Raw genomic sequence first — 24,367 nt, 5'->3', positions numbered from 1 at the left:
GTGCGGGCCCGGGGACCGGCAGCGGGATCGCAACCCCCGGTGTTGCTCCCGCGCCTCGCTCAGCCAGCGAGCGGGAACCGGTCTGTATGTGGGATCCGAACCCTCGGGCGGGAGCGCCGCCGCGCTTCCCAAGCGGCGCACTATCCAGTGCGCCACCGGGCTGGCCCTTAAATATGTGAATTTTTTGTAAATTGCTTTTTTGGGTGGGGGTTATTTTTCTTTGGCTTGGCAGTGTAAACCTCATGTCAAATTAATTTTAGTTAATATGATATCCTTCCTATCCCACTATTTTGTTTCTAGGTTTCTAGACTGGAAGAACAGATGAATGGCTTAAAAACATCAAGTGAGCATCTTCAAAAGCATGTAGAGGATCTGTTGAACAAGTTAAAAGAGGTATAGATGATCACTTTAAATAAGCTTTTTTTACAAAAATGTTGAAGCACTTATGAAACGGTTATTTTACAAAGTGATATGTTTTAATCTGTCCCTGGCACTGTAAAACAACCAGAATGTAGCTAGGATAAAATAGAATTAGAAATAGCAATTATATGTTTTATCCAAAATACTGTGTAAAAATGAGTATTAGTTAATTTTAATATCTTTTCACTATTCTACTTTGTTAAAAAATATCTATAATATTTTATCCTTAAAATAATTCATTTTTGTCACAAAAACTGATTTTAATTTTAGTGTTTTTATCTTTATCTATTACTTTACAAAAATGGATTTTTTTTTTAACCTGGCATTTGATAAACATTCTATTTTTAGTTCAAACTAGACTTCTATAGTTGTGTTATGTTTTTCAGGCCAAGGAACAACAGGCCAGTATGGAAGAGAAATTCCATAATGAATTAAATGCTCACATAAAACTCTCTAACCTGTACAAGGTAAATATTCCACCACACATGTTAGTGTCCCAATGTTGCATTATTGGCTGTTTGGTAACTTTTTAAGATTAACTTTTAGAGTGCTGCTGATGATTCAGAGGCAAAGAGCAATGAACTAACCCGGGCAGTGGACGAACTACACAAACTTTTGAAAGAAGCTGGAGAAGGTAAGCATTTTCAGTTATGGGAAGATCATTTTGTTTTTTCTTAATCTTTGTGTAGATTGATGGGCTTAGAATTTAGACTTAATTTTATTAGGGACAAAATTTGGTATAGGAGAAAGATCCTTGGATTTAAGAAAAACAGCTATATTTTAAGCAAGTAGTATATTTGAAAATATAGGTAGTTTCTTTCATCTAATAATCATATGTAATTTTCTGATTTCTAATGAGAAACTTTTCCATTTTTGAAATATTTACTCTGATAAGTATATACGGATTTGTAATTTGGGTACTCTTTTACTCCATAAATAAGCCTTCCTTTTTAAGTTATCAATAGCATATTTTATTTCCTTAAATTCATGCTTTCTTAAATGTTTTCCTTTATGGTCTTTTCCAGTTTCTTATTTTCCAGACTAAAGATCAAAACAGAAACCAAAGATATTCCTAGAACCACTTTTTTACCATTTGAGTTCCCTTATTTTCCTGTGGATAAGAGACATCAAAGGAGAAACAGAATCACCAGGCCAGCACATTTCAGGAATTATAAGTAGAGTAGAGCAAGAGCTTTTAGTAGATAATAATTGCCAGGTCCAGTCTCTCTACAATTTAATGTCTGCTGAAGGGAAAAGTGAACTATTCTGTTAAATTTTTATAAACGGCAAGATTTTAATTGTATGTTTGAATATTATGTCTTTAAAAATGTTTTTAGCCAACAAAGCAATACAGGATCATCTTCTAGAGGTAGAGGAGTCCAAAGATCAGATGGAAAAAGAAATGCTCGAGAAAATAGGGAAGTTGGAGAAGGAATTAGAGAATGCAAATGACCTGCTTTCTGCCACAAAACGTAAAGGTATGGCTAATAGATGCTCATTAATGACTTGAAATGCTAGAACTTACCAACATAATAGTCATTTAATTTCACTAATAGTATTTTTCTGTCATGCTGTGATGTAGGAAACTGCATCAAGTTATATCATTAGAATTTATTTTTATTTCAAAGTTATTCTATCTGTGCCTTTACAAAATTGTCAGATGTAAGTATCATTTGATCACACATAATTGTATGTCAATTCCGAGGATAGTGTTAGTTAAAATTATTGCATGAGTTTTACAATCGGGCTGTGTTGCATTACTTTTTGATGTCATATTTTTAAAATCTTCATAGGAATTATTATGTAATATACGGTATGTGTCACTATGTAACGAACAGTATGTGTCACTTTTACCTGTCTTGAAAAAATTATTAATGGCTTAATTTAGTTTGAGATTTTACAAAAATATATTAGATTTTTATGTGTTGGCACAGGAGCTATATTATCCGAAGAAGAGCTTGCAGCCATGTCTCCTACTGCAGCCGCCGTAGCTAAGATAGTGAAACCTGGCATGAAATTAACTGAGGTACGAATGCTATTAAATCTTGTTAAACTAATTGTTTTCCTTCAGCAAAGGTGTTCAGATCTCTTTGAAACTTAATTCCGCCAAAAAATTATTTTTAAAATCGTCTGATGATTAATGCGTCATTCTAGGAAAGGCTTTCTTTAGTTCTCAGTTCTGTGTGACATATAGTAAATATTTTCATCTTGTGTAAGTTCTAAAGAATGTTAATGAAACTAGATAGACTACATACTTCTGTTATGCTTAGATTTGAAACAATCCCTCTTCTACTTTCAGCTGTATAATGCTTACGTGGAAACTCAGGATCAGTTGCTTTTGGAGAAACTAGAGAACAAAAGAATTAATAAATATCTAGATGAAATAGTGAAAGAAGTTGAAGCAAAAGCACCTATTTTAAAACGCCAGCGTGAGGAGTATGAACGTGCACAGAAAGCTGTGGCAAGTTTATCTGTTAAACTTGAACAAGCTATGAAGGTTGGTTCCATTTCTAAATTTTAGCAGAAAAATACAAATGAGAAGTCATTTACTAAGTGGTTCTTTAAGTGTTTCAGTCAGAAAAAGATAAATACACTTGTCAGAGATATGGTAATTATACATTTTGAAATTTCTCATTACATTATTAAATACCTCTAAACGCAAAATGTTCTACCTGTATTCAGCTAAAATTGAGAGAGCCTTTTACGTTTTTTAAGGCATATGGTGTGTTTTCTTTAGGATTCTCTAGTGGAAGGTAATAGCCAAATCTCCTTGGACCACTCTTCAAATTAAAGTTATAATCTCTCTTTTTAATAGAACTCTCCTAAATCTAGCATTATCATTCTTTATGAAATGGTTGTGATATTCTGTCTAGAAACTATAAAATTGTTTGACCATAGGTTAGAACTCCTTTTTAATGCTATTTCACTGTTTGGTGTATCTTTGTATACATTATTTTGTTATTGTTCCTTTTCATTTAAAAGTGTCAAGGAAATTCAAATAACCTTTACCTCTATTACTTTTTAATAGATAGTGATTAAAAATATTTTGGGTTTAGGGTACAACTGTTAATATTACTAAGGGAAGTTTTATTGAGGAAATTTAGCTAAATGAATTTATATCTCCTATTCTAAACTAATAAATTTGTTTTTCTTTTTTTGGAGAAAAATATAAATAAATTATATCCTTAATTCAAAATGAAATTTTTGCTGCTATTGCAATTTAGAAGTCAGCATAAATCCAGGTATATTACATCTTATACTGTTTTTATTCTGAATCAAATGAAGTCTAACAGTCTTACTCTGATTGGGAATATGGCTTTTTGATATACACACCCCCATCCCCACTCATCACCCTTGAAGCTTGGTTTGCACAGAAGTCCCTTGAATTTAATTAGATCTTCTTGAGTTTCTCTCTGTTGAGAGTGGGGGTTTTGCCTGAAGCTTCTTGTTTTCTGAAGGAGGAGGAGGGGTAGTGAGGTAAGGGGCTTAAGAATTAGATAACAGCATCTGTTTATTACGGAAAAAAATCTATTTCATTAATGTACAATAACAGTGATAAAAATCCTTTAAATACTTTTTCATAACTGCTGAAGAATTTATAATTTCTGTGTCTTTTTATAGCTGAATTTTCTGTTTATAACGTATACCACATATCCTTCTGTCTAGATTTTGTAATGCTGATTTGTAAGGTTCTAATGATTTTACGACCAGATTACTTTCTTCTTTGTCATCTTAATTAATCCTGTTTCCAACTCAGTAGATTTGTGTCATTGCTATCGTTTGTGCACCTTTGCCTATTTCATTTTGTCACATTTGTTCCTACTGAAATTGATTTATGCATACCTTTAGGGAAGTGTGCTTAGAGGTATTTCAAAGGCTGGGATAAACATGAATCATCTTTAATTTGAATAATATTTAAAACACCTAGGTGAAAACAACTCATTTAAGAAATTTGCATGAGTATGAGATAAAACAAGATTTCAAAGCTGTAAGATTTTTGTGCCTATAGCAGGATTTTTTTTTAAAAAAATGTCTTTTTTTGCATCTTACCCAATGTATTTTACTCTTAACATTTATTAAATATATGACCAATTTAATATTGATTGTCACCGTACTGTAGTCCTGTGGTTTTGTCTTAGTAACAAAGCCTTTGAGAGCATTTCTGTGACATCATTTGGTAATATGCTGTGAATTTGATAGGGCTATAAGATTGTAGTTCAGAATGAGTTTGGTAGGGGATGGCAAATTTCCAGTCATTTTCATACAGTTACAAGCATTATAATGATGGGAGGTGTTTACTAAGAAGTAGTGTGTTCATGTTTATACAGAATTTCTGTTTTTTAGAGGCTGCTATATTTGAAAGAATATTTTTTAGTTTAAAAGTTGATTATTATGGTATTTGGGTATATATTTTTATTATTCATATACCTGTTTCATTTCTAAAGTAAGTCCTAGAAGGAATTACAGAATTTTCCCTTGAATTTACATTTTAAAGGAGATTCAGCGATTACAAGAGGATACTGATAAAGCTAACAAACATTCATCTGTACTTGAAAGAGAGAATCAAAGAATGGAAATACAAATAAAAGATCTTTCACAGCAGGTTAGAATTTTGGGGGGGTTTTCCTGTTTTTTTTTTTTTTTATACTGGCTGCTCAGTAATATTTAAATTAATTTGAAGGTATCTAAGATAGAACTACTGCGTATGAAATTCTGATCAGTTAGGAGTACTAGTCTGCAGAGTTTTAACTAAGTCATCGTTTTTTCACACTCCCCTCCCTTTTTTGTTTTTTTTTTATAAATTTTCAAATTATAGGTACTGGTTATAATAAGTGAACAATTAAAAGGTAAAAGTTTTCTCCAACGCTCATTCCATTACTCTGCAAATCCTAGAGTATAACCAGTTAACAGATTGGTGTCTATTCTTTCACTTACTTCTCCTTAAATGTACAAACACATGAGCATATATAAGCATATGTAAGAGTTGTTTGTTTTTACTGAAATAAAAGTGTATTTATTACTCTGTCACTTTTTCTTTTTTAATGAACAAGTCAGTAAATGCATTTCTCTTATATATTTTTCCCTGATTTTTATGTGTACACACACACATAAGACACATAAAAATTTCACATGAATGGCATTAAATTATATGGCTTTTCATTTAAAAACCTAATTTCCATGCTCTCCCTCTGCCCTACCATACATTACATACGTAAGCACACACACAAAATGGATATGTATATACCTGTGTGAGTTTTATTTGATCATTGTTTTACAAAAATGGGGTCATTTTTTAGAATTGTGATTTGGCTACTTTTAAATAAATTCTTTTATTATATACTTAATTTTTTTTTCATTAAAATTTTTTAATTTAGATTTTAACACCTAAAATGATAAGGCTGAATGCTTTGGGGTTTTTTTTTTTTTTTGGTCCTTTTTGAGACCGGCCACACCGCGCTCAGCCAGTGAGTGCTGTGAGCGCACCGGTCATCCCTATATAGGATCCGAACCCGCGGCGGGAGCGCTGCAGCGCTCCCAGCACCGCACTCTCCCGAGTGTGCCACGGCCTCGGCCCATGAATGCTTTGTTTTTTAAGATAATTTAAGTTAGTACAAGTTGAGGGTTTTCATTAGTGATGTTTTCATTTGAAAATTTTAGGACTGGCTAGTTAGCTCAGTTGGTTAGACTGTGATTCTAATAACAATGTCCAGGGTTCAATCCCTGTACTGGCCAGCCACCAAAAAAAAGAAAGAATATTTTCATATTCTTGTAAACATTTCTAGAATCAAAGTTAATACTATTTGATAACACTTTAAAACTTCATTTTTAGATTAGAGTGCTTTTGATGGAACTTGAAGAAGCAAGGGGTAACCATGTAATTCGAGATGAGGAAGTAAGCTCTGCTGATATAAGTAGTTCATCTGAAGTAATATCACAGCATCTAGTATCTTACAGAAATATTGAGGAGCTTCAACAGCAAAATCAGCGTCTCTTAGTGGCTCTTAGAGAACTTGGGGAAACCAGAGAAAGAGAAGAACAAGAAACAACTTCATCCAAGTATGTAATTTACCTCAGTTTGTTCAGCAGACATTTATTGAAATCTCTCGTGTGCCCCTAACAGTGACCTCAGTTTATGCATGAGGCAGAAAGGATAGATAATAATGATAATAAAATAGATAAATAAGTAGGTAATTTCAGTTCAATGTGATTAGTGCTGTAATAGATAAAAGCCTGTCTGTGGAAGCAATGAGATGGAGGACCTAGCCTAGGTTTCAGGGAACAGACCAGCAGGCTTCATGGAGAATATATGTAGGAATTACTCAAGAAGGATAAAGAGTTTTTATTCCAAAAAAATGTCTGGTGCTAGAGGAAGGAGGAGGAATGGCTGTGAAAGCAAGAAGACTGATTTTTGGACTGAGTGGAATGGATTTCATTTTTGCAAACAAATTGTTTGTATTGCATTGGTCAGTTTGAGTACCAGAGTTCTGTATAGGGGAGATTTTTTAAATGGCCCTTAATGTATCAGCAGAAGAAAAAAGAAGTGATAAGAGTGATGAAAAATCTACCCTGTGCCTAAATGGTAGACTAAGATGCTTGGGTACTTTTCAGTAGAAAATATAATTGCCTGACTCTGTTCTGTCTGTGAAATAGACTAATTTCTCACTCTGTAGGATCACTGAGCTTCAGCACAAACTCGAGACCTCTCTCACTGAACTGGAACAACTCCGTGAGTCACGACAACATCAGATGCAGCTTGTTGATTCCATAGTTCGTCAGCGTGATATGTACCGTATTTTATTGTCACAAACAACAGGGGTTGTCATTCCCTTACAAGGTAGGTTATAGTAAGGAAATATTTTAGAAATGTATATTAGGGAGTGGCTTTTGCAGCATGAGCAGTAGCCACTATAATGATAGTAGCTTCAAATTTAAATACCATATATGATCGATTATAACATATCAATTCTGAAACATGCCACTATTTTATGTATTAATGAGAGAGAAGAAATGCTGACTATTGTTGAAAAGTGTGCATCTTAGAATCAGTGAATTAGAATATTTATTTTGGTTATGTTTTTAGCATTTCTATAAATATTAATTTGTTTGTAATCAGAAACCAAAAACAATGTTTATACATTGTTTATTAGAGTCCTTGTTTCAAAACGCCTATAATCTTACGATTTCATTTAAAGAAGTCTAGCTTATTGGTTTGGTAATGATGTATTTGCAAAGAAATTCTAGATTAAAGCAGATTTATAAAAACCAACAGAGTATTTTATCAGTCTTTTTACTTTTCTGAAGCTTCAAGCTTAGATGATATTTCACTTGTGTCAACTCCAAAACGTTCAAGTACATCACAAACAGTTTCCACTCCTGCTCCAGTACCTGTTATTGAATCAACAGAGGCTATAGAAGCTAAAGCTGCCCTTAAACAGGTATAGATCACACCTTTGTCTTTGGGTTGGGTTTTTAGAAAACACAGTGTTGTCTTCTAATGATCTCCAATATTTAGTTGCAGGAAATTTTTGAGAACTACAAAAAAGAAAAAACGGATAACGAAAAAATACAGAATGAGCAGCTTGAGAAACTTCAGGAGCAAGTTACAGATTTGCGATCACAAAACACCAAAATGTCTACCCAATTAGATTTTGCTTCTAAACGGTAAATATTTTTTTGTTCAAAAATTAATAAAGTCTAAACGTTATGTTTAAGTATTCAAATCAGTCAAATTCAAGGGTTAATTTGTAATAGTGTTGCTTTTTTGTAGATGATATTCCAGGATGAGAAGCTGTGGTGGTTTGTTTTTTAATAGTGGTTAATAATTCTCCTGGACAGCATTAAGGGGTTAAATTTGTTTAAATAAGTTGAAGTCCATTAAGGAATGTTGCTTTGTTTCCCTTCTTGAAACTGAAGACTGTTGTTCATGTAGGACCTGTTGTTCTTAGGCATTTTAATTCTTTTGCAAATGCACCAGAGCATGAGAGAAATGGGAACAAATTTTATTCAGCCTTTTCTAAGTAGAAGAGAAGCAAGTGCTAGGTAATTTTAGGGAAATTCACTTCCTTGGTCACCTATAATTGAATAATAATAAATTTTCTTAATGTGGTTATGTGTTATTAGATTCATTGAATGATTCACATGTTAGGACAAAATTTGTTTTTATATAGTACATGATAAAAACTGGTTTTGTATGGATATAGCAGGCAGTTACTCCTATGCATCTAATAGTTCACCATCTCCAATTGAAGCACCTTTTTATTATGTTGATACCTCTGGACAGCCAAATACAATGAAGGATTACGAAGGAAAAAAGGACTGTCAAAAATCCATCACTAACAATGCATAAATATCTTAAATCGCATACTGCATGTGGTGGGTGTCCGGAGTATACATTGTATTAGCATTGTTTTGAATATACTAATTTTTTTTTAAAAATGAGTAAGATTAAAAAGTTATTCAGCATAAAATACTGTGTTTGCTTAGAACTTGAATCAACCACTAAATTTGGAGTTTGGAAAAAAGAATGGTTTTACATTATTACATAAGCCACTTTTTCATATTCTTAATTATGTAAAATTAAGCTGTTGTGGAATTCTTCAAGGAACTAAAATAGGATGTAATATTTCAGTTGCTTACAGAATTATTTTTCTTTCATATAAGTTATGAAATGCTGCAAGATAATGTTGAAGGATATCGTCGAGAAATAACATCCCTACACGAGAGAAATCAGAAACTCACTGCAACTACTCAAAAGCAGGAACAGATCATCAATACAATGACTCAAGATTTGAGAGGAGCAAATGAAAAGCTAGCTGTTGCGGAAGTAAGACCAGTATCCCTACACGAGAGAAATCAGAAACTCACTGCAACTACTCAAAAGCAGGAACAGATCATCAATACCATGACTCAAGATTTGAGAGGAGCAAATGAAAAGCTAGCTGTTGCGGAAGTAAGACCAGTATCCTCCATCTTACTTGCATTATAAATGCCTTTGACATTTCTTTAGTTATTACTTTTATTTTACTGATTGATATGATTTAGATATTTGAAAGGTTTGTGGATTATGAGTCTTTATTACCTAGCTTCCAGATAGCCAATTGTGCATTAGTAGTGTAATTGTTTCTATTAAGATTGAAGAAGGAAAGAAGTTCATTTTTCATTTTTGTCCTGGACTGAGATTTCCTTACTAAACTTCCATTTCGAAATAAATTTGTAGGTAATTGTTTGTCTAAATTAATGTATTTTATCCATTCTTGCTCATCTCTAATAAAGAACTAAAAATTTCATCATATTGAATTATATTTCTGAGTTTTAACTGGAATATAAATGTCTAAAATTAATAATACCTTAAACCATGTACTGGGTTCTGGAATGATAAAATTTTTTCTATAGTGTTTTATATTATAAAATTATCTCTCCCATCTTTTTTTGATCATTACTTGTAAGCTAGGTACAATCGTCCCCCATCTTACCTGTGAGAAACAGACTTAAGAGCTAATAGGTAGTTTGCCTATTTTTGGACTGTCGTGAGGTATGGGTTGGTTGGGACTTGATCCCAGGTTTTCTAATTCTGTTCTATTCTTTTATTTTTATCGTACGTCCACTTCCTTTTTTAAACTGGTGGAGTGAGTTTTATGATTGATGTGTGTAAATATGTGTGTAATACTCATTGTGTGTAAATATGAATACTTTGAGAATATTGATTTTTATAGCACTCTCTCAAATTCCCTGAGATTCAGAGTGTACTCTTATGGGGGCAAAAAAATTTAAATAGATCAGTCATCACTTTCAAGCAGATACTCAGAAAACAATTTGGATTCTGAAACTTGAATAATTCAGTAGTATGCAGGTGTGACTATAGCATAGTTATATCATTTTGGTGTTTTACTCTGGCATTTTAGATTTTTGTTGCTATTTTTTTAAAGTCTGGTTTGTTAGAGCAAAGAAATCGTGAGTATTTGTGGTAATTGAAAGATTTTTCCTTTGATCTATTAGTATTTCCATAAATTTTTGCTTTTTATTTCAACACATGAAATTGAGAGCTATATATCCTTATATAATAAGAAGGTATAGTCTGTAAATAGCATTAAGAAATAGTTAGTGATGAAAGAATCATTTTAACTTTATAATTGTATTATTACATTTGACATGGCTTTCCAATGTTTTTTCTTTCACTTGTATTTGCCTCAAGGTAAGAGCAGAAAATTTGAAGAAGGAAAAGGAAATGCTAAAATTATCAGAAGTTCGCCTTTCTCAGCAACGAGAGTCCTTGTTAGCTGAACAAAGAGGGCAGAACTTGCTACTAACTAATCTGCAAACAATTCAGGTAACCAACAAAAAGCACGTGTTGAAAAAAATTTATAGAAGTTAAGTTTAAATTAGTTTTACTCTTGTATTCTCTCATTTTTCTTAATTAAAAAATTTATCTGTCATTTGTCATCCATTATGATGATCATTGAATTTGGGAGTTTATTAAGACATTTAAATATTTTAAATAAAACATTGAAAGAATTGATTGAAATCATGCATTTGGCAAGTTTGATCTTCAGGTGTACGTTTACTGGGTCCTGTACAGCTTAGCTCTTTACAAGATTAATTCTTTAGCTTTTATTTTTCCTTAAAACTTCAGGAAATCTGAATGACTATTGTAACTTTTTTTCCTATTAAGTAGATGTTTTAATATGAAAAATACTTTCTTGGTAAACATTCTAGATCTTAACCTCTACATGTAGAAATAGATTATAATTCCATAATTCTCTGTAGCCTTTAGTTTTCTTTGTATTGCTTTTCTGTTTTGACTTTTTTCTTAAGTATAACCAAAAAACTTTTCATTGTTCTAGGGAATACTGGAGCGATCTGAGACAGAAACCAAACAAAGGCTTAGTAACCAGATAGAGAAACTGGAACATGAGATCTCTCATCTAAAGAAGAAGTTGGAAAATGAGGTGGAACAAAGGCATACGCTTACTAGAAATCTAGATGTGAGTCTGTCAGTGTTCTGAGTTTCTGTTCTGTTTAGTAATTAATCTGGTGTGTAGACACACTGCCATCCAAATTCAAGCTTGGTTTTGAAAAAACTTACTATGGACTCTAAGGGGTTTTTTTGCCTCTTTGTATGCCTAGTAGTTTCTGGTCAGGTGCCATACATTGTGAGTTTTACCTTTTTGGGTGCTCTAGATATCTTTGCATTCCTTTAAATGTTCTTGAGCTTTGTTCTAGGATGTAGTAAAGCTTATTAAAAATGGTTTGATTCTTCTGTGTATTGCTTTTTATGATGTATTAGGTGGGCTCAGAGGAATGCTCAGTCTAGTACTAATTATTCTCCATTACTGAGGCAAGACCTTCCTGAGTACTAGTCTCAGTGTCCATTAAATTATGAGTTTTTTTCAGTCTGGCTGCTGGGAACAGGCATTATTCCTGACTTCCTGTGAGTGCCAAGCACTCTTCATTCTAATCCCTTTGGATCCTTCTTTCCCCTGTCTGGTGTAATCTCCTCACATACACGAACTGATTGCTACTCTGCTGAATTGTTCCAGGAGGACCCTCTGAAGATGTCCAGGGTACTCTGTGAAGCTTTCTTCTCTTTGATATTGTCTTATGAAGTCGAGTTCCTTTAGTTTCCCTGGACTCTCAGATCTGTGTTCTCAATTCAGGGAGTCTGCTAGCCTCTGCCTCTTTTCTCCTCCTCTCTGTCATAGCCTAGGAACTTTTAAGTCAGTAAAGCAGGGCAATTACAGGGTCCACCTCTTTTGTTTCCCATCTCATTGATCATGGTTGTTTCATCTGGTTTCTTTAGTTGTTTCAGGTGAGAAGGTGGATCTGTTTTCTGTTACTGTATCCTGGCCAGAGTTCTGAGGGTCTATAAAAAGATAACTTAGGTCTCTAGTTACTTAGGAAGCTAAAAATAGTGTTTATGGGGTTAATGTATTTTTTCTTATAGGTTCAACTTTTAGATACAAAGAGACAGCTTGATACCGAGACAAATCTTCATCATAACACAAAGGAACTATTAAAAAATGCTCAAAAGGAAATCATTACACTGAAACAGCATCTCAGTAATATGGAAGTACAACTTACTTCTCAGTCCTCACAGAGAACTGGTAAAGGTAAATAAATAAAGTAGACTGATAAAATATTAAATAAATAAAACAAATACTTTTTTAGGTTCATAATATTTCCTGTAAATAAATAGGGGGTTTTTTTGTGGATGCCAATAAAGAGGGTAAAAAAACCCCATTTTTTGTATAATAAAGCTAAGTTTGGGGCTTAAATTAATAAATTCACGGTCCTATATGTGAAGTAGTTCCTTGTGGCACCTGACCCAAGGTATGATCTGAGTTTTCCAATTCTTGAAACCATTTGTTGGTACTTTAAAAATTGTTCTTTTTGGAAGGGGTTAATATTTGAATTTTTAACTCTCTCCCTTTTGAGATGAGGTTATTTACTAAATCTTTATTGATAAGGTTTACTTAAAGAAATAATTCATTTGATTTTTAAAGACTTCTTTCTAATTTTTGCTTATTGGTAACCTCAAATAAAAGATTTGTTTCATTAGGTTTTGTTTCCCTTGGAGAATATACCATTTCAAATTGTTTTAGTTCTTAGTAGAAGGGAAACAAATAAATAATATAAGAAGTATATGTATGCATACGTGTACGTATATAGACCTGATGCATATATAATAATTATGTAATAGTCTTTTCTTGTTGATATCATACGATAAGAAAAATTCTTTTCAACCTGCAGTTTATTTCTTTTCCACGCCTTTTAGATAAAAAAAAAATTGGGCTAAATGATGTAAGATTTAATGTTTTAGAGTAAGTAATGTTTAAATAACAGATTAAGAATTCAGCCCATGTCTTCAAGGAGCTACCATCAGTTTAGTGGAAATATAGCCATCTGTTATTTAACCACTGAGATATGTTCTAAGAAATGTATTCACACAAACCTATATCATATAACCTACTAAACACCTAGACTATACAGTATAGCCAGTTGCTCCTATGTGATAATTCCTTGCACTTATGAAGTTAAGAAGGCTGTGATGTCACTAGGCAATACAAATTTTTCAGATCCATTATAATCTTATGGGACCACTGTCATGTTTATGGTCTGTCATTGACTGAAACGACATTATGCTGTGCATGATTGTATTTGATATTCTTTTAAATCTTTTTTAATTTCTATAACATTAGATTTCAAATATTTGAATTTTTTTGAAGAAGTAGCATAATGACAAAGCAGCTATTACTTTTTATCTTGGTATTCAGCATGGATTAAAATATACTTTCTAGACAGTTAAGTACGTCTATATTTGACCCTTAATTCTAATTTTACAAACTCTTTGATAATGATTATCTCTAAAGCCATTTAAAATGTTAATTTAAAGTGTTAGTTTTAATAGAGCTGATACATCTTTTAGGTCAGCTTAGTGACAAAGAAGATGTGGATGATCTTCTGAGTCAGCTAAGGCAGGCAGAAGAGCAGGTAAATGACTTGAAGGAGAGACTCAAAACAAGTACCAGTAATGTGGAACAGTATCGAGCAATGGTTACCAGTTTAGAAGAATCACTGAACAAGGAAAAACAGGTATGTCCGATTCTGAATTCTATTTGAACATATTTATTAACTTTTTCTTTTTTAATTAGGAGTCTGCTTGTGTAAGGCACAGTGGTGTGAATTGGACTGACATCATTGCCCTTACCTCCTGAAAGTGCTAGAATCTAATAAGCCAAATAAAACAAAATCATGCAAAATCCATAAAGCAAGGGGGAGGGTATCATTGCTGTACGAAAGATACAGATCAAATGTTGAGGAGAATGAGAGGTAAAGAAGGTTATTTGTCTCTTGGGTATGCGTGGCTTCACAAGAGAGATGACATTTGTGCAGAGCCTTTAATGAAGGTATCAACTGGATAGTCAAAGGTAGTAGACAGGTATTCCATGTCGTAGGAGCCCTTAGCCAAGCTAGAAAGGCTTCAGGTGATGACAGTTTGGCTAGCATACTGAATTTATGAAGTGAAATAGTGAGGGATACAATTATTTGAGAACCAAATATGGAATGTTTTAAATGTCATGTTGTATTCTGTAGGTTTATTAAGAGCCATTGATTTCTTTAACATGTTGTAACCAGAAGGTTTTTTTAATCAGAAAGATTAATGTGGTAGATTGGAGAATATAAAGTTCATTTTGTAGGTTATAGAAGTAGTCTAGGGCCACAATTTTAAAAGATCCTTTTGTGGTTTGCATCTGTGGAACTCAAAAATGTGTGAGGAAAATGCCTTTCAGTGGTAGCACACATGGATTTGGCAAATGGATGTTAGAATTGAGAGATTGGAAATTTTATTTCAAAAAGAGAAAAATGGCTAATAGCCAAGTTGACAAACAGAGGTAAATTATGCTGGTGTTACACTTCTTGCTGTGTAAGGGAGACACAACAGAGATTACTTAAAGCAACATGAATGTAATGAGAAGTTCGAACGGACTGCACCTCAGCAACTCCTCTGTTAGAAGGAGGAATCTGGGTACAGACCCAACTCAAAGTTAGCTTCTGTTTTTATTATAAAGACAAGGAAGTTTCACAAGAAAAATCAGTTGTCAGACATCAGCTATGTGACAGTTGTTATCCATGGCTAAGTATATCTTAAACAATGGAACATAGTAACATCATTAAAACTAACAGCATGACATACCAAAGTACAATTAGTGAAATGTTAAGCTAGTTACACTGTGATCATTATCTTTAACTTAAGATATGACTATTTTTATAACAGCTAAAACAATCATTGCATTCCTATGATTAAATCTATATGTGATTATACCTTAGGTTTCCGTTAACAAAAAGTTTTCCTTACAGCAAACATATCTCACATATTTTCCTACAGCGATTCTTTTCAAATCTCTTAATGAAATCAATACATGAACAACTAGTTAACAATCAGTGTATACAATCCCTTACCTAAACAGTGATTAGAGTTGATTCCATTGGCTCTTGCCCTCGATCTGTAGGCCCTTGCCTCCTGGCTAAGGACTTTTGTCCCATAAGGATTTTTAGCTAAAGAATCCTATCTAATAATCAAATGAGAATCACAATTTCTAACCCTCTGTATGCTGGTACATTTGCATGATGTTTTTTTAATCTGGTTTTTTTTGGGGGGGTGTTGGTGGCTAGCTGGTATAGTCTGAATCCGTGACTTTGGTGTTATAAGGCTATGCTCTAACCAACTTAGCTAACTGGCCAGCCCATTTTTTAATCTTTTAATCAGCATTTGATGGATTCTTTTTTAGAGTAAGGCAAACATTAATTTTAGTATTTCTCAAATTTATTTTAGATTTGGAGAAAGTAATTGTATAATTTTAAATGCATATAATTTTTATATCCTACTGTTTTTAATATGGTGAAGGTGACAGAAGAAGTACGTAAGAATATTGAAGTTCGTTTAAAAGAGTCAGCTGAGTTTCAGACACAGCTGGAAAAGAAGTTGATGGAAGTAGAGAAGGAAAAACAAGAACTTCAGGATGACAAAAGAAAAGCCATAGAGAGCATGGAACAACAGGTAAATTAGGTTATTAACTATATTAGTCTTTTTTTGTATAAGGATTTGAATTCTTTTATCTTGCTCGTTAGTCATTCAGATCATCTAGACAGAAATTTCTTGAACACAAAGCCAACAATTTTAGTGTTATGTTTTATATCTGTACACATTTCCTTTTGAAATTTTAGACTATATAGAGAAGTAGGTATTAGTGCTGTTTTTTAGAAGGCTGAGACTTGACTTTTGCAAGCATTTGTAGGGAGTGGATATCTAGTTATAAAACTTATACAGTGGATTATATCAGGTCATTGCTGTTTTAAATTTAGCAACAGTCCTTTGGGCTGATTGGATCCTTAAAAATCTGTCTTTAATATCTTCCAAGTAAGTTTGTAGTTAAGTCTGGTTTTAATCTTACTCTTTCTATTTAGTTATCTGAGTTGAAGAAAACACTTTCTAGTGTTCAGAGTGAAGTACAGGAAGCTCTTCAGAGAGCAAGCACAGCTTTAAGTAATGAACAACAAGCCAGACGTGACTGTCAGGAACAAGTAAGTATTGCTCTCCTAGCTGGATATTGAGAAAAGGGCTTTGATCCTAGAGATTGACTTTTAGAGTATATTCATGCATTTAGGGACTGGTGGATCTCACAAAAATGCAAGATTACTTCTACTTTTGTGAAACGTCGGACTCAGTTGAAAGGTATAGATCAAGGCTAAAAGTAAATAGTACAATATTTATTAACAAAGCCATCTTGACAAACAGGAAAAAATATAAAAATAGGAGTAGGTGAATGATTGTGTACTTGCTGTCATCTGTGAACATTTTTTTTACTATTGTAGCCCTTTACTAGATCCGGTTGAAAACTAACTGTATTAATAGACAAATAGTTAAGAGATACCTTCCCTTGACAAAACAAGGTCCTCATGATAACATTTTTAGTGCATTGCTGAGTTTGCACAGATTTCTATACAACACTTTTCACAGAACTTTTAAAAAGTAAAACTTTATTATTTTAAGTGTATAAATATATATATATATATATATATATATGCACACACACGTGATAAAGCTTTTTATAATTTCCTATGAATAAGAAATGAGTAAACAAGAGAGTAGGAGTTATTAAAATGGTAGGATGGGAAAGGAATACATGTAAGGATATTGATATTATTCTCATTTTTTTTTTTTTTGTTTTTTGTCTTTTTTCCGTGTCCGGCAACGGATCGCAACCCTCAGTGTTGTCGTATAACTTCGTATAATGTATGCTATACGAAGTTATTACGCGTGTAGGTCTCAGTGTGGAAGCTTCTAGAACTGCCGTTCAGTACAGCCTCTGGCCACATCTGGCTGTTGAGTGCTGGAGAGCTGAGTGCAGAATACACTGGGCTTTGAAAAAAATGATGTGTCATTTTAGTATTTTTTTTATTGCATGTTGAAAAAGTAATATTTTAGATCTGTTGGGGTAAATAAAACTTGTTCTGAACACCTGGTTTTGGTATAACTTCTTATAAAAATCCACTCTTGTTATGTATATGCAGCCTCAGCTGTTTCTAATGTTTACTTTTTAAAAAGAGTTTGAAATAATTTCAAAGTTAGAAGTTGCAAAAATAGCTTAAATAGCTTCTGTATACCATCACCCAGATTCCCTAAATGTTAATATTTTTATCATGTTTGGTTTATCATGCTCTCTGCATACACATGCACACATGTGCACATGCTTTTTTCCTTAACAACCGCCGCGCTTCCCTAGCGGCACACTATCCAGTGTGCCACCGGGCCGGCCTGATATTATTCTCATTTTTAAGTTGAGTGTATATTTGGTTAGCATTCTTTGTTGCTTATATACATGTATCATTTATTTTTTTTATTTATTTATTTTTTTAAAAAGATGACCGGTAAGGGGATCTCAACCCTTGGCTTGGTGTTGTCAGCACCACGCTCAGCAAGTGAGCAAACCGGCCATCCCTATATAGGATCCGAACCCGTGGCCTTGGTGTTATCAGCACCGCACTCTACCGAGTGAGCCACGGGCCGGCCCTACATGTATCATTTATATATGTCATTGTTACTTAAAAAATGGAATGCAGGGAAGAAAGACTTCAAAAGTAAATCAGATAAAAATGAATTATCCTTGGCTTATTGCCAAACATTATAACATTCTAAACTAAAGCCAAATACTGTATCTGCAATTCAATATCCAAATAAATGATTTTCAATTCTTTTTGTTCTCTTTTAAATTTTTGTATGTGTGTGGGTGTGTTTTACATAGCTGAGTTACATTTAGCTTTTCATTTGATAAAGTTGGTTCCAAATTGATACACCGTCTTCTAAGTTTCATTTTTAACAGCGATTTAATATTTCAAAAAGTAAATATAACTTTTAGTTATTCATCTATTGTGGTACATTTACTTTGTATTATTTCTAAAACTTCAATGTGTATCTTTTTCAAAAGTGCTGACTAGCTTTATGGATTTTTAATCTTTTGTGTCAATGGGGGAATAATTTCTTGCAGGCTAAAATAGCTGTGGAAGCTCAGAATAAGTATGAGAGAGAGTTGATGCTACATGCTGCTGATGTTGAAGCTCTGCAAGCTGCCAAGGAACAGGTTTCAAAAATGGCATTAGTCCGCCAGCATTTGGAAGAAACAACCCAGAAAGCAGAATCACAGCTGTTAGAGTGTAAAGCATCTTGGGAGGAAAGAGAGAGAATGTTAAAGGTATTATTGTAGATCACAATAGAATGTTCTAGCGAATTGAAAGAGTGGAGTTTTTTAATGTACATTGAAAAGTCTGCTATTATGATAGACTTTTGACTTACAGGATGAAGTTTCCAAGTGTGTGTCTCGCTGTGAAGATCTAGAGAAACAAAACAGATTACTTCATGATCAGATTGAAAAATTAAGTGACAAGGTAGTTGCTTCTATGAAGGAAGGTGTACAAGGCCCATTGAATATATCTCTCAGTGAAGAAGGAAAATCTCAAGAACAGGTTTTAGAAATTCTCAGGTAAATCAAATATATCCTTAATGTTTTATTTCATGGTGTAACAACTATGAAATGAAAATGCAAATGCATAAATTAGTGAAGGGTGTTATATACAATTTAGATGTAAAGCTCATTCTATTTTATTGGCCAACAAACCCACTACCACTCAATTAGTGGTCACTTTCAACATTTTAGACATATTAAATAGATGGCTTTAAAGTTGAATATGATAGTGAGAACTTGAGCGGGTTCCACTTAAAAAACTAAATGCCTTTCAGGTCATTTTTAAAGGAATACTTTTCTTGGGCCGGCCCGGTGGCGCACTGCTACAGTGCGCAGCTTGGGAAGCGTGGTAGGCGCTCCCGCCGAGGGTTCGGATCCCACATACAGACCGGTTCCCGCTCACTGGCTGAGCGAGGCGTGGGAGCAACACCGCGGGTTGCGATCCCGTTGCCGGTCCCGGTCCGGTAGGGGCGCGACACTGAGGTTTGCGATCCGTTGCCGGACACGAAAAAAGACAAAAAGGAAGAAAAAAAAAAGGAATACTTTTCTTAAGCTGAGTGTAATGAAAAATAAAATTTATTTCCTATCGTTATGTATTATTAATGAAAGCATGAAAATTGTTATTAAAGTGAGTGATTTTTGTCATCTGAAAAATTAGAGTTATGAAGGGCAGGCTATTTAGCTCAGTTGGTTAGAGTACAGTGTTATGATACCAAAGTCAAGAGTTCAGATCCCTGTAGTGGCTAACCAACAAAAAAAAAAAATTACAAATTTTGAGATATTATGCTGTTGGCTTTTTAAATATTAGAATAGAACCTTAACATATATATTCTTGTAGATTCATACGACGAGAAAAAGAAATTGCTGAAACTAGGTTTGAGGTGGCTCAGGTTGAGAGTCTGCGTTACCGACAAAGGGTTGAACTTTTAGAAAGAGAGCTGCAGGAACTGCAGGATAGTCTAAATGCTGAAAGAGAGAAAGTCCAGGTACGTATAATAAGTTTTAAGAAAGCAATTGTTAAAAGAGGGAGGTTCATTTATATTTCTACTGTTTAACACAACATAAAATTTAACTTGAAAATAGCATTCTGTCTAAACTTGTAAGTTCATTAAATATTTCTTAGAACACTGATACAGTATAGTGGTTAAGAGTGAAGGCTGTATAACCAGACTACCTGGTTTCAAGTTTAGCTTGATAGATTAGCTATGTACCCTTGGGTGTATTTTAACTTCCTTGCTCTTAGTTTCCTCATTTATAATATTTGGATGATTATAGGATTAAGTGAGTTAGTGCACATGAAGCATTTAGAACTATATCTGGTATGTAGTGTATGCTTAATATAATAAATTTCAGCTTTCTTAATTTATTATAGTTGTCATTGTATATACATCTGTATAGTCATTCTAGGATAAAATAATAAATTGAAACTGCTGCAAAAATTTCTTTCTCAGTAAAGGAGTAAAAAATAGTCAAAACTAACAACCCAAGAAAGGAAAAGAAGGTGCTATAGTAAAATGGATGGTTGTAACACAAGTTTGACTCTTTAACCCATACTATCACCAAAAAGCTTATTTATGAGTTATCTCATTCTGAAGAGATACAGTCATATACACACACATATAGAAGGAAAGAAATTAAGACCTTAAAACATTTACCTTATTTTAACTAAGTCGAATGACTGGTAGTGAGAAACCATTGAACCTGGACAAAGTGAATAATTAAATTTATGGGATTTATGTTATCAACAGAAATTGACATTTCTAGAATTATGTCCTGTTGAGAAAACAATCCAAATTCAAATGTATCTCACCATAGAAATAATAAACAGATCTTCCAGTCCATTGATGTTAACACTTGGAGGAAAAAGGGCAAAATCAGCATTTCTAACAAAGATTGCATATTGTTGCAGTCTTTTCTCCTTTTGAGATTACTCTGGGCTATGGAAATGCAAATACTGTACTAGAAAATGCCCAGCCCACAAACAAATCTGGAAAGGAAAACCAAGTCTTAGGTACAGTAGGAAAAGAGTGAAGAAGTAACACACATATCAAAAATAATATCTGCCCAAGCATGAACAGTATAGCATGAAAACCATATGCTATAGCTTTCAAAATGGTGGGGGAAGAAAGTAATGTCATGTGCAAAAATAAGGATAATTAGACCCAATGAGAAGATAAAAAATTCTCCACAGTTAAACAAATATTCAGTAAAATTGCTTAAAACATGATGAAACAACAGTACAAAATGAGGCATTTCTGAACTGGAGAGAAAAAACAATCAAAATAACATAATTTTAGAACTGTTAATAAATTCAGCGCAGCAAGAAAAAAGTAGATACAGAAAGATAAATAGAGATGTAGATTGATGTTTTAATGTTAATTCTCCTTATTCGTTTGTAGGATTTGTAGTGTCTTTTTACCTTCATCTTTGTAATTTCTTGTATTTGTTTGAACTCTTTGCAGTTAGCATGCATCACAAAAAAATAAACATGTAAACTTACAAATATTTAAGTTTTAAAAGTTGGAATTTAAATCCTCTCTACTTTGTTGTAGGGAAGATTAGAACAGGTAGACAAAGGTAGCTCTTCAACTTGTTAGATGTTGATGTATATGTATGTTTGAAATCTTTAGGTAACTGCAAAAACAATGGCTCAGCATGAAGAACTGATGAAGAAAACTGAAACAATGAATGTAGTTATGGAGACAAATAAGATGCTAAGAGAAGAAAAGGAGAGGCTTGAACAGGATCTACAGCAGATGCAAGCAAAGGTTTATAGCTTAGTCATCAAAAGTAGAGGCATGTTATTATTTTTAATGATGTCATAAATGAATTTTTACATTTGTTAAAATATTGGCACTATTTTCAGGTGAGAAAACTGGAGTTAGATATTTTACCCTTACAAGAAGCAAATGCTGAGCTGAGTGAGAAAAGTGGTATGTTACAAGCAGAGAAGAAGTTATTAGAAGAGGATGTCAAACGCTGGAAAACACGGAGCCAGGTAAACGCAGTTAATCCTGTTCCAAAACAGAATCATCTTGATTTGAAATAATAGGGTAATATTTAGGGGTGTAAAAATATTCGAAGAATTAGTGAAAACTATTGCATGTTTATCGTGAAAGTCTAATGTGTATATGTGACAGACGTTAAACTTGTAACTAAATTTTTTTTGAAATTTTGGATGCATTTTGTATATTTTTTCAAAGGGTTCATTTATTTGCCCTAATCCCAAAGTTTTAGGCTTTCATTTCATCTCCAAAATACTTTTATGTATGAAAATAGGAATTTATATAGTTTATTGAAGCATTTTGAGAAAACTTGTTCCCTGGGGCCTTTTTGGGGGATGAAACCACATAGCATAGCATGGTTAGAAACTCCAGCTCTGTATTCAAACAGAAGGTTGGAAATATGCCCTGGTTATGTGACCTTTGAGAGTTTCATAACCTCCCAGCTACAGTTTTCCTCATTTATAAAATGAGGATATAGTACCACTTGTTATGTGACAGAAATTAAATATTATATGTAAAGCTGTTCACCCAGCACCTGGCACCTAGAAAATGTATTAGAATGGTAACCATTATTATCTGAATAGGACTGTATAATTTTTGAGCCCATTTATTCCTGTTTTTATTACATAAGCATTCTAAAAAATCAAGAAGAGTGGTCTACTGAAATTTAGATATATTTTTCTTACATTTTGCTGCTTCTTTCCTGGTTAATGGAATCAGTTGCATTTAAAATTTTTTTATGTTTAGATTTATTTTTGTATTGAAACGATTGTACATATCTTTGAGGTACAGAATACAATATCAATACCTGTGTGTAATATATGATACTCAATTCAGGATAATTAGTATATTTAATATTATACAATGTAATCATATTCTGTGGCCCTTTACCAATTTTTTGTTAACCCCGATCTCCTTCCCACATCTGTTAACCTCAGTTCTGTTCTCTCCTTTTGAAAGTTCAATGAATTATTGTGATTGCTTTATCTTGCTTGCTTGAGTGCTTTGTTTATTTTTCTAGCTCCCACTTACAAGTGAGAACATTTAGTATTTCTCTTTCTGTTCCAAATTTATTTCACTCTCTGTTAACCTCAGTTCTGTTCTCTCCTTTGGAAAGTTCAATGAATTATTGTGATTGCTTTATCTTGCTTGCTTGAGTGCTTTGTTTATTTTTTTAGCTCCCACTTACAAGTGAGAACATTTAGTATTTCTCTTTCTGTTCCAAATTTATTTCACTAAACATAATGTTCTCCAGGCTTCTCCCTGTTGCTGTGAATGGCAGAGTTTCATTCTTTTTTATGGAAGAACAGTATTCCATTGTATATATGTACCACATTTTCCTTATCCAGTTGTCTGTCAATGGACATTTTGGTTGGTTCCAGCTTGTGGCTATTGTAAATAGAGCTGCAATAAACGTGAGAGTGTAGGTATCCCTTTGACATGGTGATTTCCATTCCTTTGGGTATATGCCCAGTAGTGGGATTGCTGGATATACAAATGGCCAACAGACATGAAGAAATGCTCAATATCACTGAGCATCAGGAAAATGCGAATTAAAACCACTTTGAGATATCATTTCAAACCAGTTAGACTCATCATTTTCAAAGGACAGAGAATAACAAATGCTGGCAAGGATGCAGAGAAAGGGGAACCCTCCTACTCTGTTGGTGGGACTGTAAGTAGTGCAGCTATAGTGGAATACAGTATGGAAGTTCCTCAAACAACTACAGATAGAACTGTTTATTTAGGTTCTAACACACTATGTATATCTTTATTTCTTCATTAATTTCAGTTTAATGAAATTAGGTATTTAATGTTAAAAGCTTTGTGATTCTTTGGATCCCTTTAGTTGGCCTCATTGTAACAAACCTGAAACATTCATTCACAGTTATGAAAAAATAATGAAAAGTTAATGGCGTTTGGCTTTTTCCGCTTCCACTTTGGCTAGACTTCTTAGCTAAACAAACTAAATCTTCTGTCTTAATATCTCATAGCTTGGTCCTTGGTCACTTTTCATGCAGGACACCTAGTGTAAACATAACTAAATGTTCTGCCATTTTATTATAGCACATTCATTTCATGAAACTTTAAAAAACCAAAGTACACATTTTTTATATTCTAGCATCTAGTAAGCCAACAGAAAGATCCAGATACAGAAGAATATCGGAAGCTCCTTTCTGAAAAGGAAGTTCATACTAAACGTATTCAACAGTTGACTGAAGAAATTGGGAGACTTAAAGCCGAAATTGCAAGGTATGTGGAAAGAAGCCTTAATTCACATATAACATGAAATCTTAAAGATATTTATTTCAACTCTTTATATGACTGCAATTACTTCCTGGTTTTGGAAAGAATGTAAAGTGCTAGAGCTCTCACATGTGTTTTTCCCTCTTTCCCTCTGTTTCTCTGTGGAGTCAAGCAAGC

The 24,367-nt window shown here is 33.4% G+C and overlaps 1 protein-coding gene across 1 annotated transcript in view; it reads left to right on the top strand.

The window, feature by feature from the left end:
* The window catches only part of TPR (translocated promoter region, nuclear basket protein), a 62,782-nt gene that overhangs the window by 11,473 nt on the left and 26,942 nt on the right, over nucleotides 1-24,367 (top strand). The window contains exons 8-31 of the mRNA XM_008572830.1: nucleotides 301-393; nucleotides 807-887; nucleotides 967-1,054; nucleotides 1,758-1,898; nucleotides 2,355-2,446; nucleotides 2,720-2,917; nucleotides 4,916-5,023; nucleotides 6,251-6,477; nucleotides 7,092-7,255; nucleotides 7,723-7,856; nucleotides 7,934-8,082; nucleotides 9,082-9,244; nucleotides 10,613-10,747; nucleotides 11,262-11,402; nucleotides 12,362-12,527; nucleotides 13,844-14,010; nucleotides 15,824-15,976; nucleotides 16,384-16,500; nucleotides 18,465-18,668; nucleotides 18,772-18,956; nucleotides 19,777-19,924; nucleotides 21,569-21,706; nucleotides 21,805-21,936; nucleotides 24,066-24,196. Of these exons, the coding sequence (XP_008571052.1) occupies nucleotides 301-393; nucleotides 807-887; nucleotides 967-1,054; nucleotides 1,758-1,898; nucleotides 2,355-2,446; nucleotides 2,720-2,917; nucleotides 4,916-5,023; nucleotides 6,251-6,477; nucleotides 7,092-7,255; nucleotides 7,723-7,856; nucleotides 7,934-8,082; nucleotides 9,082-9,244; nucleotides 10,613-10,747; nucleotides 11,262-11,402; nucleotides 12,362-12,527; nucleotides 13,844-14,010; nucleotides 15,824-15,976; nucleotides 16,384-16,500; nucleotides 18,465-18,668; nucleotides 18,772-18,956; nucleotides 19,777-19,924; nucleotides 21,569-21,706; nucleotides 21,805-21,936; nucleotides 24,066-24,196 (3,455 nt within the window). The remainder of the gene's footprint in view (nucleotides 1-300; nucleotides 394-806; nucleotides 888-966; nucleotides 1,055-1,757; nucleotides 1,899-2,354; nucleotides 2,447-2,719; nucleotides 2,918-4,915; nucleotides 5,024-6,250; nucleotides 6,478-7,091; nucleotides 7,256-7,722; nucleotides 7,857-7,933; nucleotides 8,083-9,081; nucleotides 9,245-10,612; nucleotides 10,748-11,261; nucleotides 11,403-12,361; nucleotides 12,528-13,843; nucleotides 14,011-15,823; nucleotides 15,977-16,383; nucleotides 16,501-18,464; nucleotides 18,669-18,771; nucleotides 18,957-19,776; nucleotides 19,925-21,568; nucleotides 21,707-21,804; nucleotides 21,937-24,065; nucleotides 24,197-24,367) is intronic.

The sequence above is a fragment of the Galeopterus variegatus genome, unplaced genomic scaffold (assembly GCF_000696425.1).
Source record: "Galeopterus variegatus unplaced genomic scaffold, G_variegatus-3.0.2 Scaffold841, whole genome shotgun sequence".
Taxonomy (NCBI): domain Eukaryota; kingdom Metazoa; phylum Chordata; class Mammalia; order Dermoptera; family Cynocephalidae; genus Galeopterus; species Galeopterus variegatus.
The sequence above is the reverse complement of the archived record's forward strand: the minus strand, read 5'-3'. Positions and strand labels throughout refer to the sequence as shown.